Below are 15,560 nucleotides of genomic sequence, written 5' to 3'. Positions count from 1 at the left end.
GGCAAGAGAGGAAGGAGATGGTTTTCTACGGCTGACCCAAAAATGACAATAGGTTCATCTGTAAGCGCGTAATCAACCATATGCCCTTCTACCAGAAGTGGAGATTACTTTCTGCTGGTTTCAGAGCGGTCGGGGTACGCTGAGCTCATTTTGTAACTTCTCTTCCATGTTTAGCTCTCCTTTAAATTCATTTTATTAAGATTTCTCTTAGAGAAATATTAACAAAGCAAAAATCTTGTGAAAGTGCCCCCCACCCCCCACCCAAATAAAATCCCCCAGTGAAACATTTATCAGACAGTGGGTGACCGGCATGGCAAGGCAGTGGGTTTGGGCAGAGAAGTATGTTCCTGGAAAGGACTGATGCCAAATAGCATCACAGGCTGTCAGGAGACATAATCTAGCCTGTTACTGAACTGAGTGGCCTCAGCTTCTGGGAGTGGTGTCTGTGGAATGCAAAGAACAGTAGCAGGTTCTCATTAGAAAGCGGGTGAGGCAATTCCAGGACTCGAGTGAGTGTTCCACAGTGAGGCTTCTCTCCAAGAGGCAATGAAACCCGACAGCGAATGGGTCTGGGCGGCCTGTCGCTACTTGAGCCAATTAAGCAGAGACAGGGTTGAATCATACATGAGCGTTCATTCCAATAATGCCGGCCGCGTGGGAGAGCAGCAGGATCATCCACATAAAACCTGCCCTGCTGCTCTCCACACGCCAGCTGCTTCTATTGAGCAGAAGGACAAAGATTACATGGGAGAGTAAGAATTACAGGCGTGGGGGAGTATGGCAAGGTTACAGGCAAGGTGGGCTGGGGGTCGCAAATGGTGGGCGCCTCTGGGACTCCGCGGTTTCGGGAACGAGGCTGTTAATCTTTCCATGATGGTAGGAGGTTCTTGGAAAAGGAGAATGACCTGCATTCCAGGTTAACTCCCACGTCCCAGGGTGTACAACTCTCAGCCAGGTTAGAATGTGCTTTCTCTAATCAGAACAGAACAATCGGGGTCAGCAGGGCCTGATTAATATTTCTTATAACTACAAGTGGTCCCCACTATTCTATTTCCGCCCCTAACAGCAGTGGAGTGGGTACTGTGGGAAAACCCCACTGAGGGACACTGTGGTCTCGAGGGCCACATAGTGTCATGTGCACAGGCACAGTTTTGTCAGAGACCTTCCAGGAACATTATAGAAGGCAGACTTGTGGGTTTGTCGGATGCTGCTGATGTCGCTGTCTAAAAGAATATGAGGCCATGTGGAACATAAAGATGATGGTCATTTGGGTGACATCACATCTCCTCTCCCTTGATTTAGGGACTTGAGGTTAATTCTGAAATTCGGCTAGGTGAGGAGGGCTGTGAGATGAGAGTGCCACAAACCAGAGCTCCTCGGTAAATAATCTTCTTTTCATTATCTTGCCTTTTGTCGGCATTTTAGATTTCCGTGGCCTTGAGAAACAGCTGTCGCTCCCAGGTGCTTTTAGTTGTAACATTTAAAATTCTGCTAGGTATCTGTGTGTGCACACACGTACATGCCCGTGTGCACATGCACACACACATCACAAGGGAGAAAGATGGTCTTTTTAGGATGGAACTGCAGTTGGTGTTTATGCTGGTTCTGTACACAGTGACTTAAATTCACTTAATTCTGTGCTCCTCTTTTCAGCTGTGTATAAACTTCTGGAAAATCCTTATATTGCATTGCAGTTTCAGTTATTCTATTTCTGTTGCTAGACATAGGTTTTATTTCACAATTTCCAGTTATCTGCTACAACTTAGGAACTAGTCATCTAAATTTTAAACATATATCGATCAAAGTAGGAGTTTTAAAGTTTGGGTTTGATACCTCCAAAATTTGAGTCTCCTATGTGTGTATGTTTCTTCCCCTTATTGTCTGTTTTATCCCTTGGTTTTCTGAATTATATTTATTTTTGTCCCTTTGTATGACTTCTAAATATTGGTTAAATAGTAGACATTGCTCATAAAAATTATAAGCATATCTTGAGGCTTGGAATGATGTTATTTTGCCCCAGAGAGGATTTACTTTTATTTTTGGCTAAATAAAATCAGAAGTACAATTTAACTAGTCATGATCAGGTCTGAGTGCTTATGAACTAGGCTACAGTCTTTATGAGGCCTGGCCTATTCCTCATTTATTTTTACTTATATGTTGTATCCTGTTGAGTTTGTGTTTTTAATCTTCACCCAATGAGTAAGGATATTTTTTCCATTGATTTTTAAAAAAAATATATCTTTATTGATTTCATAGAGAGGAAGGGAGAGGGAGAGAAAGAGAGATAGAAACATCAATGATGGGAGTCATTGATCGGCTTCTTCCCACGCGCCCCTGACTGGGGATTGAGCCCGAAACCCGGGCATGTGCCCTGACCGGGAATCGAACTGCAATCTCCTGGATCCTAGGTCGATTTTCAACAGCTGAGCCATGCCTGGCCCAGCTTTCTATTGATTTTTAGAGAGCGTGGAAAGGAGAGGGGAGATGGAGAGAGAGAGAACATCAATGTGAGAGAGACACATTGATTAGTTGCTTCCCACACATGCCCCGACCTGGGGCAGGGATTGAACCTGCAACCCAGGTACGTGCCCTCGACCAGTGACTCATTTCTCTGCACTTTACTTTCCACCAGGAGCTGGGCCGCCTAAGTCTTTGTGCCTTGGTAACAGTGCAATGCCTTCTTTTTTTTTTATCACTGTAATATTTTTAAATTACATTTATTGGAGCGACATTGGTTAATAAAGTTATATAGGTTTCAAGGGTACAAGTCTATGATGCATCATCTGTATCTCATCGTGTGCCCGCCACCCAAGGTCAAGTCTTCTTCCATCACCATATATTTGGTTCCCTTTACCCTTGATTACCCACTACAACCTTTCCTGTGGTAACCACCATACTATTCTGTGTCTATGAGTTTTTGTTTGCTTACCATGTTAGGCAGCTGTGAACAAAAATAAAACCAGAGTATGTTGACTAAGGCTAACCCCACTTGGAGGGTCCTGGACTTTACTTTATGCCCTAAAACTGAGGCTGAAAAAGTATCTTAATCTTTTATGGCTTCTTCTGTATCAGAAAGTGCCCCTGCGGCAAAAGCTAATCCACATCTGGACTCACCTCTATCAACCAGTTATAAAACTAAAGCAAGTTACATGATGTAGAAAATGTGTTCTCCCAGGTACCTCTACCACGTAGACTGTGGTAAGAGATAAACAAAATGATATATGAATATTCTTCAGGGAATGTGATATTCGTTAAATAATTGTTTATGTACATGTTTGACCTTTACCTCAATCAAATGATGAAAAGGGGAGTAATCTTTAATTTCCTTTTGGAAATTGATCCACCCAAATTTAAGAGCTAGAAGCAGAAGAGTTGTCGTCGCTGCCCTCCGATGTATGAATAACGCTTGAACAATCTTAGTCGTCTTAGATCGGTAGCTAGACCAAGAAAGGCCCGGGGAGATGTGGAGACGCGGACCCCCGAGCGGTAATAACGTCAGATATCTCTGGCTTATCTTGTTACCCACTTGTGCCCAGACAGTGAAAGGTCACAAACTGGTAAAGAGATGGTATAAGTCAATGAATTCTATTACAGATAAATAATTTCATAGTACAAATGGTAGAAAGTGGGAGGCATAATTCATGCCAAGCTGGACTGCGTAAACAAATAAACACCTGGTAAGTGCTCATGGAAACATGCTACAAATTCTTATTAGTGGTTCACATATACCTTTTGAAGGCAAATCTGGTTAATATGCTTTTTGCATCGATTAATTTGATAATTTTATTAGAGCATTAAGATATAAAAAATATACATAATACGTCTGATATGAGACTTTTTTTGCAGTTATTATATTCAATTTCCTTGCAGATAGTCTACATGGGTTGGTGTGAGGCCCGGGAGCAGGACCCCCTGCAGGACTGTGTGTACTCTCCGATATTTCTAGCCCTGAGGGGTTCATGTCTTTACAAGTTTCTGGCACCTCCGGTAAGTGTTTTTGTCCAACACTCTTATTTTTCCATATTATCACAACAGACCGACGCCAACTTAACAATAAAAAGTAGCATGCTGCCAATATATTTTGAAAATAAGCCACAGGAAAAAATAGAAAACAGTCCAAATGTTTTTGAACATATTTTGCTAAATATATATGTCATCATTCAATGTTATTTTATAACCCTTGAAAAATCTAGAAGTCTTTTCTATTTAGGCATTTATGACAAGCAAGATATGTTTATGTGGTACAAGTCTGTCTACATTAAATCAATAGTATTTTTGATGTCCTACATGCTAGTCGGTGGGCTTTGCATTAGACATGTGTGGGTATCCATTGCACCTAATATCTTGCTTTTGAAACATGTACCTTACACAATAGTGATTCTCAATAAATATTTATTGAATATAAATATTCAATGTCAGGCCACTCACATACAAGCCGAATGATGGGTAGGGTCTGAGAATTATCAAGTCCCACTTGCTGCCATTTTTAATGTCTGTATCTATACAAAGTTCAAAACACCAGGGAGGCAGGTTAAAAAAAGCCATTAATATTTACATCTCCTACTATATTACTACTCTGAATAATTTCTTATGACTGGAAATATAGATACGTGGTTCAAACTTCAGCAAGTTAAACAGTTTCATTGTTTGAAAGTGCTTGATGTCTTCATAATTTTGTAAGGTGTTCTCACCTCTTAGAATGACTACTAATATAAACTATGCATTTTTAAAAAATCAAACCCAGTGTTGCTCTCTAGTAATCTTCTTTGTAGGTATCGAGTGGTAAACTAAAAAAAAAAAAAATTACTAGTGTGAAGTAGACATACTTAATATTTATTTGTAAAGACTGCACACATTCTTTAAAATGTGTAAAGACATTGGGCCAGTAGAGATTGTTGCCCGTAACATGAGATATTTGCTGAGAGAGGAGGAGAAACGGGGGTAGGGCTTAGAGGAGGGGAGGCCACAGCTCTGCACCAGCCTCTCCGCGACACTCGCCACCGAGAGACCGCGCGGTGCGCACGGGACAGGCCCCCGGGGGGCACAGCACACAGGTAACAGAAAGGGGAACAGGAGCTCTTTCTCAAACACGTGGCGTATCACTTTCTCGTTTTTTGAAGGTGACGACGTGGGACTGGACCCGAGCAGAAAAAACATTTTCAGTTTATGAGATCATGTGCAAGATTCTCAAGGTATGATCCATAGGTAGCAAAAATTTTAATCATTTTTCCTCAGCAAACAGTGGTTTTAGCTCATAAGTAGGGTCTGAAAAGAAATGATGCATTGTTATTAAAGGAAATATAAGATAAAGACAAATAATATATATGCACATAATTTATATATACAAGTAAATTATATATAACATATATATATAGTCCCCCAAGATGCATTCGCACACTTTGAATAATTATAAAGGCAGTGTTTATTAAAATACAGTTCATGTTCAAAATTGAGCTGTCAGCTGTTAAAGCGTGCATCCATTTTGGGGGGACACCCCGTATGTAGAATATAACGCGGAGAGATGGGTCGGCGCCCTCCTACTGCCTGAGATGATTGTCAAGCAGATTCTGTGGGGAGGAAACAAGGAAAAGCCTGGCAGGAACCCGCTGAGGAAGGGGTAGGAAGTGCCCTTGGAAATAGTGAATTATTACCATAGCTTTTTTGCTGAGGAAAATACAGAAGAGAAAGGTGTGGATAAGTCTTTGATTTAGAAAATGTAGAAAATATGAAGGCACGTGCAAAGAAAGGGTATCTGTCTTTTTTAATTCTCAGGGTTAGGCTATGACTCTGAGGATGCAAAACGACATACGACCGCTTTTAATCAGTTTCCGTGCTCTACACAAAACAGTTGCGATAGAAAATCATTGAGCATTCTTCAACATTCCAAATGGTTTCTGTAGCCATTTTTAATTAAAAAACGGAATACTTTATAAGACTCAGTGATAATCTACGTTCCGTTTCTGCTCCAGGGACTGTGGGCTGGGAGTATCCGCGATCGATCATTAATTGGCCTTGCCGAGGTCGACCTCGTTTGTGCAAACAAGGCCGCGTTCCCTGTGACTTGCGTCAGTCGTTTCTCTTCCAGTTAAAGACTCTGTGGAGGAGAAAATGCTGGAACATTTGCAACATAATGCAATGTATCAAAAGTGTCTGAAGCAGAGACAAAGAAAGATGATTACTTCTGAAGTGCTCATAATTCTTTCCTATAGAATGATTCTAGATAAAAGCTGACGTTTACAGTAGCACAGAAGCGAAATAAAAATATAGGTCACTGCGGGCTCCTCACTGTGCCTGGGGTTGCTAGCAAAAGCTGAAGCCAGGAACCCAGCTTCTGTTTATGGATGGGATTCCGTGTCAATGCAGAGGAGAAATGTCATGGACCTTGAGGCCTGGGATTCTGGCTGCAGGGACCTCTTTTTTTTTTTAACTTTTATTGGAGTGACACTGGTTAGTAGGGTTATACAGGTTTCAAGTGTGCAATATTATCCTGCATCACCCGTGGGTCACCCCGTGTGCTCCTCACCCAAAGGTTAGTCTCCTTCTGAGCAGCGACCATTTTTAAGGAAGATTTAGTGACAGTGTCGAGTGCGGTCTCTGCCACCGGCCCCCCAGCCGCGCCCCGGTCGGCCTGACTTGAGGCCCAGCCGGGCGGTGGGAGCTGGTGCTCGCGGCCCTAACCCCCGGCTTCCCGCAGGACAGCGAGCTGCTGGACCGGCGCAGGCACTGCTTCACCGTGCAGGCCGAGTCGGGCGAGGACCTCTACTTCTCCGTGGAGCTGGGCTGCGACCTGGCCCAGTGGGAAAGGGCCTTCCAGACGGCCACCTTCCTGGAGGTAGAGCGCATTCAGGTGAGCCCCTGGAGCCCTCGGGCCTGGACACGCTGGGGTGCCCTCGCTCCGAGCTCCCCTGGACATTCCAGTTAGCGTGAAAGACTCTTCTCTGAGCCTGGACCTCCTCAGATACACTGGCTAAGTAGCCATTGTGATGACGTGAACAGTAATGCAGCTCTGAGGAACATTTTCATTCCTCGGCCATTTGATCTCTCCAGGCTGTTTCCTACCAGGCATCAAAAGCATATTGGTGATTTTAATTAGAATCAGTTCCACTTTAAATCTAGAGTGAAAATGCTCTGATTTTAATTAATCCTTTACAAGACCGTTCCCTGTTCTCCAGTCATGATCACCTCATTTTCGGTTAAATGTTCATTTTTTTTGCCAGAAGGCCTTCATTTCATCTCTACCCTTCAAAACTACACACGGACTCCGACGCTTTTTTCATAGGTCATGTCATCTACGAAGATTTTGCTGATTTCCAGTTTACCCCGCCCACCGATGACCACTTATTACAGAAGCTTTCCCAGTCTTGGATAAATATTAGCTATTAATCCTGACCTGGGATCAAGCCCACGAAAAGTAACTGTGTTTTCTGTTCTGTCTAGTGCAAGACGTATGCGTGTGTACTAGAAAGTCATCTAATGGGACTCACGATTGACTTCAGCGCAGGATTCGTCTGCTTTGATGCTGTGACAAAGGTGATGACTTCCGTCAGCTCTGGAAATGTTCTGCAGACATTTTGATTTTAGAATGATTGAAATAACCAGACAGAGGACCGATAAGGAACTAGAGAACTTGACCAAGACTATTACCAACTCTACCCACAGAACATACAGGGAACTGTCCACCCAACAAGAACAGTGTGTGCTTTTGTCTCAAGTCCACGTGGGACATTCTCTGGAATGGACCATATGTAGGGACACAAAACAAGGAGTAACGCGTTTTTAAAAATTGAAATCTGCAAAGTGTCATTAAAGACTCCAATAAATAAGAGTAATAAGTCATAGAATTCATATTTAAAATTATGCTTTTATTCACATCGCGTTATGTTTAAGTGGATTATTGAATCATGTTAAGACCATGTACCAAAGTTTAATAAAAACACACAACAGGTTCCACTATACTGTAGCTTAAATGGAGCCCTCTCAACACGATACACTAGCATTATTGGCAAAAACTACAGGGTAATATTTTACTTTCATAAAATCTTTGGCCCATCTAGTCATGAGAAAAATATCAGACAAATTCCAACAAGGGGCATTCTACAGAATGTCTTTCCAGTACTCGTGAAATTGTCAAGGACAGTCTGACAAGAAAATGAGAGACTGTCACAGCCAAGGAGAGCTTACAAAGACGCAGTGAGTGTGACGTGGGAGTGGCTGGCAGCCTGTCCCAGAAAACGTGATTAGGTTAAAACCAAGGAAACCTGAACAAATAATGGACTCCAGATAACAATACTGTCCCAATATTGGTTCCTTAATTATGACATGTATCATATTACTATGAGATATCGACAATCAAGTAAACTGTGTGTAGGGACATAGGAACTCTCTTTACCATCTCAGTTTTTCTCAAAATTAAAATATATGTATATTCTCAGCCCCCCCCCAAAAAAAAATGTTTGGACCTGTCACTGGGGTTCCATGTCACTATATATTCAAACAATTAAGAGCAGGGTTATGTTTTAATTAGCATTTTGGTTCTTATGAGGATTTAATATTAACTAAATCTGTTGCTGCAATACGAGAAGACGGTTTTGAGTCAAATAATCCCATACACTGAGATATGATAGCCTGATTGGGCTAGTTCTATAAAATGCTTATTCTAGTTCAATCTCACGATGGCGCCGTGTAAATTTTCATTATAATTATTTACTCAGGCTCGCTTTCATCTTGGTAAAGCTACAGGTTATTAGTTTGAGCTTAAAGAGAAAGTTCTACAGAATTATCAATTCAAAATCGCCTTATTTCTATTAATACAAAACAAAGAAACATATAATAGGTGTTTTTGTTTAGTCACTGGCATCGACATATGTTTTAAGTGAGCTTGTTTTTATTTCATGATAATATGAAACAAATTATTCAAATTTATTTATTTGTATATATTTTTTGGAATAATTATTTCATGGGTACATAAGTTATTTCTAGAAATAAAAGTATATCTTGAATACTAAATTATAGCTTTTGATGAATATATTTTAATTTACTTTTTAATACTGGGATATAGTACTAACTTAATATGATTACCCTTTTGCACTTAAAAGAACTAGGTCGTGGTCTGAGTGAAGATATTGTGTTGACTTGTGTTCTGTTTCTTTCCCTTCAGGCTGTACTTTGGAGGTATAAGTTTTCTCATCTTAAAGGCTCTTCAGATGATGGCAAGAGCAAAATCAAATTTTTGTTTCAGAATCCAGACACTAAACAGATTGAAGCAAAGGTAAACCCAAGTTCATCACATAAACCACCTCTAACTACATTCATACTGTTAGGAAGCAAAGGAGAGAAAATTTAGAAGGACCAGAAGGCAAAAGCATACATTCTCTGTTGACCTCAGACTGTGCCTCACGGCCCAAAAAATTAAAATTAAAGATTTTAATGGCTAATTTTCACTGAAAGGCATAACTTAAAGTCAATTTATGTACTGTAAAAGGCAGTCCTCTCCTTCTAGGTGTCTGTTTGGCTCACTCTTCTATCTTTTCGCCAAGAAAATGACTAAATGCATAGTAAACATCAACCAATATTTGTTGACTGAATGAACGAGTTTGAAGAGAATGTATGTTGAGTGTGGTAAATGGGGTTCAGAAGAGCTTCATCACGAAGAGACAGTAAATAACTGGGGGAGGGTCATCCACGGGGCTCAGTGGGGAGACGAACATGTCGTTCTGAAATTCACATTATGGGTGAGTGAAAGCAGGGCCCCAGCTCTATCGCAATAATCCTTGGAGCCCCAGGAGTGGGTATCATTGTCAGAGGTGTCTGATTATTTCCAATTTTTTTTAAGAAATTTATTTTTATTTTATCTGACCCATTTTTCTTCTCAGGAGCTGGAATTTTCAAATCTATTTGCTGTCCTTCACTGCATTCATTCATTCTTTGCTGCCAAAGTCGCTTGTCTGGACCCTCTCTTTTTAGGCCACCAGGCTACTGCTTCTGCTGCGGCCACTTCTACTGCGACAAGCAAAGCAAAGCACTCGACCTGACCCGCTGAGCTTTGTGTTGCTACTGACCCTGACTGTATAAATAGAACAAACAGACTCATCAGTTTAGCTCTGGGAGAAACAATAACATCGAGTCAAATGACCGTTTCAGCAGGAAAGGAGCGGCCACCGGGATCTGGAAGCGCTTCCGTCTGGGGAGGCCGCAGAGGACGGACGGGCCCAGGCGAGTGGGCGGCTTGTTCTCGCACCCGCTGGTTTCGGCCAGTGTCCTGCTCTCATCAAAACAACGGAGGATTTGCATTGTGTAAGTAATACAAAAGTTGTAAACTCTCTGTAAATAAAATAAAAATACTAAATTTAATGGTTACTTCTGTGTTTTAGAATATTTTGTATGCAAAATACATGTTGGTTCAGATCATGAACTAATACCCTGTGGTTTTATTACGAGTGACCTAAAGGAGGCAGAAAAACCATGGGGCAGCAAGGACACTAGAATGCAAAAAAACCTCATCAAAGAAAAAAGCCACTTTAATTTGCTGACGTAGATTTCTCCGTGTATTATCGCTTCATGATTTGACACAGACACGCCAGCTCTGTTTCTCTTATTGTGAAATATTTCTAAGAGTTGCAAAAGGGTGACCGCATTGACCTATGATGGGCTCAGTGTGAAATGAACTATTTCCTCCTCGGAAGACTCATACTCAAAGTTTTATTCACTGCTTGTGTCGACCACATACGCCAAAATGTGTTCCTTTAATTGTGAATGAGGCAACATTCACAAACATCTTGTTCTGTCCTTCGTTCAAGGAGACTTGTATTTTGCCTAATGGAGTTTATTTTCAAATTAAAGTTTCATAAATTTTCAGGGACCCCAAAATTTTCCAGAAAAAAGAATATCAATAACTGTGGTGTGAGAAACAATTCTTTGTAATCCTAACCCTAGCTAATCGTAAACTAAAATGTTTCTAGAAAGCAGTCTCAAAGCGATTACTTATGTTAGTTAAATGAAATTTTTCCATTTTGGTAACGTTGAATGATAAAGTGAGGTATGAAAGTAAAGATTTTAAACTTCTACCTTACCATGTCATAAAAAATGATTATATAATTCTAAACAATGAAGGTTCTTTTAGGTGTATTTTCTTAGGAATGTAGACGTGAAGAGGCTGGAAATTTGAAAGCATTGGGGGGAGTGTGCACAGGACTCAGAGTCCAGATATTACATAACTATTTGTATAACAGGGAAAACATTTTCTGTCCTTCACTACAGCTGTCCTGAGATCTTTTAAACAGCCAGCTGCCTATTAAAAAAGGAAAATACGCTTTTTTTTTTTTTTTAAATTAACGCACATGTTCCCAACCAAATCAAAATTGGACATTTCCACGTGAAAATGACCAAGTATCTAATAAGGTGGTTTGATTTATTTTTTAAATAAGAGGAAAATATCACTGAAGATGGAAAAAGTGATTTGTAAAAAGGCACTACCATTATAATTAAAGAATTAACATCCAACTATTTCTATAATCATAGATTTTCACTTCACTTTGCATCTGATCAATTCTGAATCACATTAAATTTTTTTTAAAAAAGAAAGTTTCATAGTTTTACATGGGCAAGTGTTAAGTTGGGCCTAGGACATGTTACTTAAAAAACTGTGGAAAATTCAACAATATTAATAGAACTTATTTTGACCAAAAAACTAAATACATACCCGTAATTAGGGCAATATTGTGGAAATATTCCATATTTATTGATCACACATAACAGTCGTTTTAAATAAGAAGCCCACTGAAGGCAGGCTTTGCTATTGAACTTGTGGAGAAAGAAGAGAGGGCGACGTCTGCCCCGGGATGGAGGCAGCAGCCTCCAGGGCCTGATGGAACCCCGGCTACTGCCTGGCGTTGCGGCTCAGTGCGCCCGCCTGGGGTGGCACCCGTGTGCCGTCAGTGGGATGACCTGGTCTACAGGGAATACGAAACGGGCGAGTGAGCTGAAAGCAAAAACAGTTTAAAACTTTATGTGTCATGTAATTATTGAAAAATTATTGTCAGATTTTTAAAAGCTCCATTTAAGAAAAATACAAAAAGGCAATTTATTGAAATACCTTTTTTGTTACATCATAAAAATATGCCAGCCTCTGCTTGTGTGTGTGATGTAGGAAAAGATGCGCAATGAGACATGTATGGACATATATCTCCTTGTGCAACACACGCACACATGTGTATACGTATGTATATATAACAAAATGTTAATTACAGATGAAAATTATTTCAAATACATATACTTAATATCTGCATTGTAAATTGTAACTTGAATTAAAATTTATGATAATACTATATTTATTTTTGATACTATTGATAAAAAGGCCTAAATTACTATGTTACGTAATTAGGGGAGCAGCCACCTATTAAAAATATTATTCTACTTTTCATTAGTGAGCAAGTAGTATTGAACATCTTTTAAAACTTTTTGTAAGTGCAATATAATTACACTTACACTTAATGTAGTTGGATTACTGAATGAGAAAGCATAGATATGAAAAATACTAAAATAAATCTCCATTTCTCACATAATTTTGATTTAGAAGCATTAGGCTTATTCACATTAAAACCTAGCTTGTACTGCAGAACATTTTAACAGCAGAATGTTTAATTTAGTGTTAACCCCTCCAGTGCCTTGGTATGTGTGTGTGTGCGCATCATGCATATATATGTACATATGTATATATGTATACATGTGTATGTATATATACACACATTTAAAGGGTTCATCCTAGTGTACGTAGTACAAGCCAAAAGAGAATATTGGTCAGATATAAGGTCAGAGAAGGGTAGTTCAAGTATTTCAAATTTTGCTAACTACTGTAATAATGTACTTTGCCTGATGAAAATATAGCAATTCATGTAAGCTGAAGTAAATTAAAGCAGGGGCATTTTAAATTTGTTATATTGAAACAAGTATTTATTTAAAACTACTTTCATAGATAATGTAAGTGTAATGTGTATGCTAACATATGTCAGCCAACACTATTTTTAAGGGAAAATAATTAACTAATAACTTATTGCCCATTTTCCAGGCTTATAACCAACTTAGAGTTTGAAAGCCTTTGCTCACAGTGCTGTCATTTAGCAAGTAGAAAAGTCATTACTTGAAAATAAGTGTCACATCCATATTAACCACGGGAGCAGAGAAAACACTCGTTTGTACCCCGGCATTCCCCTCATTTCCGACAAAGCTTGCTCATGAACTTTGCGTCGAATGCTGGAGTTGAGAGAAGCTTGATTTGCTGTTGTGAAAAGTTCTGATCTAAAAATTATTTAGAATCACTGCTGGGAGTCAGCGGTGTGGAGAGCTTTAAAATAAGCACAGGGACAATCTTGTGCTTTGCTCTTTAAGGTAAGTGTAGATGTTCTGATGTTAAAAACAAGTAGTTCGCTACTCTTAAAACTTCTATACTCCTGAGTTCTCCTTAAAGAACGGCTTTATCCATCCCTCTAAAACTGCTATTTATGATTTATTCTTCTTCCTCAGTACTTTAAAATTATAATTCACTTATGTGCACATCTGAAGTTACTTTTGAAGGTAAATAAAATATTGTAAATGTTATATATTTTATATGTATTAAAATAAAAGGAAATACCAGAAATATGAAATGTAAATATATTTATTTCATTTTTTATTGTTTTGGTGGATGTTTGTAAAATATAAATTCATATTGTGACAAAAACTTGTCACTGTGTTCCTTAAGTTTATTAATGTACTACTAATAAAACTTTTTTAATGAGGCATACTGAAAAATAAAAGCGAATACTCTTTACTACACTTGTGTTTTCACTTCTTGTGCTGGACGTGCATGTGTTACCTGTGCTAAGAGCACTGTCCTGAGAGCTCTGTGCCTTGGGGGCAGACCTCTTGGGACAGGACCTGCTCTGGCTCATCATTATGAAGATCAGCTATCTGACGTCTATGAGGCCCTAAAGATGGGAGAAAGATGTTATTTGACAAAGTACTAGAACAACCACAGTTGCAACTTTTGAAAGCATGACAACTTTGGTATCTGCACAACGGTCCATGATAAACTGGATCTATACTGAGAAGACGGGTCTGACGGGGCCTGATGAAAATATTATTAATTCATCATCATCTGGTCGTTTGTCACTGAAAAGAGCTCATCCCTTCATGTCAGACAAGACCACAGTTGTCGCTCAGTAACTACAGTTCCATCAAATAGATGGATCGCATGAATCATTTAAAAGCAAGTCTGTTATCTATATTATTCCAGGAACCAAATGAACCTCTCTCTCATTTCTTATGTTTTCTATTTTTGTATAGAAAGAAAATCTGAAAAAAACAGTACATACTCATCACAGATTTTTTAAAGAACACAAGACACAAAAGATACATTAAATCTCACAACCGCAAAAACACGCACTTTTTATTTTAGGTAAGTGTTACGTCTATGTTTATATAGAGGTAAAAAAAATTAAATAAATAAAAATGAGCCGAGGTACAAGCACCCAGATTTAACCGCTTTATAAACCTATTCCCACAAAGATACAATGTAAAATACACAGATAACTCTGTTTGGGGGTATATGTGAACAAGAACAGCACAATGTGGGATTTTAAAGCTGACTGCACACCCCAGGCCCCTGACTAACCAGGGTTGAAAATCTCCCTGTGCCCGGCCAGTGTGGCTCAGCGGTTGAGCCTCGACCTAGGATCCAAGAGATCCGGGTTCGATTCGGGTCAGGGCACATGCCCCGGTTGCGGGAATGACTCTCTCATCATTGATGTTTCTATCTCTCTCCCTCTCCTTTCCCCTCTCTGAAATCAATAAAGATATATTTAAAAAAAAAAAAATCTCCCTGTAACTGCTGCAGCCCCAGCCTCGCAGCGGGGGTCCCGGTGTGCTGGGGACGACAGGTGTCCTCAGCCGCAACGTGGCGCGGGAGGCGCGGCTGGGGCGCAGGAGGCGCGGGCTCGCTCGTTCAGCGACCCCAAAGGCCAAGGGACATTCGGGCGACAGGGGCAGGAGAGGGGTGAGGGTGGGGCCCCGCCGCTTAGGCCTGCGCGGGGAGCGGCCTGGGAAAAGGGGTGATGCCCCAGCCGGCTGAAGGCGGCCCTCTGCAGGGAGGAGGCCGGCCGCGGATAAACCGCTTTTGGGAGGAAGCCGGCCGCGGATAAGCCGCTTTTGGTGAAACGCGTCGCTCTCACAGCACCCTGGTGGCTACTCCGGGTCCCCGGGTTGGCAGGGCCGCCCCCGGGCTCGTCAGGTTGGCAGCGGCCCCTTTCTGCCCGCAGCCTCCGGAGTTAACCCCCCAGGCAGCACCCGCGAAGCTGCCCCGACAGCGGGAGGACCCGACCCGGCGGCCCCGAGGTCGAGGGACCGCGCCCCGCTCCGGCCCGCGAGCGTCCAGACGCCGGGCAGGGGGCGAGGAGGCTGTTCCTGCTCTCGCGATATCCGCCCCCTGGCCCCTGTCTCTCGAGACCTCGCGTGGCTTGGGCCTGGGGGCGGGGCGGCCCGGGGGCGGAGCCGGCGCGGGGCGTCCGGGGCTCGCTGACTCGGGCGTC

The 15,560-nt window shown here is 41.1% G+C and overlaps 1 protein-coding gene and 1 long non-coding RNA gene across 7 annotated transcripts in view; one reads left to right on the top strand and one right to left on the bottom strand.

Annotated features, from left to right (window-relative positions):
- SNTG1 (syntrophin gamma 1) overlaps positions 1-10,355 on the top strand; it is a 48,480-nt gene extending 38,125 nt beyond the window's left edge. For 4 of the 5 annotated variants that reach the window (XM_081116323.1, XM_081116322.1, XM_081116324.1 and 1 more), the window contains exons 13-18: positions 3,871-3,987; positions 5,121-5,192; positions 6,695-6,847; positions 7,438-7,530; positions 9,158-9,268; positions 9,873-10,355. In XM_081116323.1, coding sequence (XP_080972449.1) covers positions 3,871-3,987; positions 5,121-5,192; positions 6,695-6,847; positions 7,438-7,530; positions 9,158-9,268; positions 9,873-10,031 — 705 coding nt within the window. In that variant the 3' untranslated portion in view covers positions 10,032-10,355. Of the gene's footprint in view, positions 1-3,870; positions 3,988-5,120; positions 5,193-6,694; positions 6,848-7,437; positions 7,531-9,157 lie in introns of all 5 variants that reach the window. The other variant, XM_081116325.1, reaches the window with a different exon arrangement.
- Positions 10,238-15,386, bottom strand: LOC308546862. Of its 2 annotated transcripts, none has more exons than XR_013997415.1 (3): positions 14,648-15,386; positions 13,850-13,961; positions 10,238-10,320 (listed from the first exon to the last, which is right to left on the bottom strand). It is a non-coding gene; the product is annotated as an uncharacterized lncRNA (long non-coding RNA). The 2 variants fall into 2 exon arrangements; XR_013997416.1 differs by lacking the exon at positions 10,238-10,320 and adding an exon at positions 11,901-11,977.
- Positions 15,387-15,560: the final 174 nt, after the last annotated feature.

The sequence above is a fragment of the Miniopterus schreibersii genome, assembly GCF_964146895.1.
Source record: "Miniopterus schreibersii genome assembly, chromosome: 17".
NCBI lineage: Eukaryota > Metazoa > Chordata > Mammalia > Chiroptera > Miniopteridae > Miniopterus > Miniopterus schreibersii.
The sequence above is the reverse complement of the archived record's forward strand: the minus strand, read 5'-3'. Positions and strand labels throughout refer to the sequence as shown.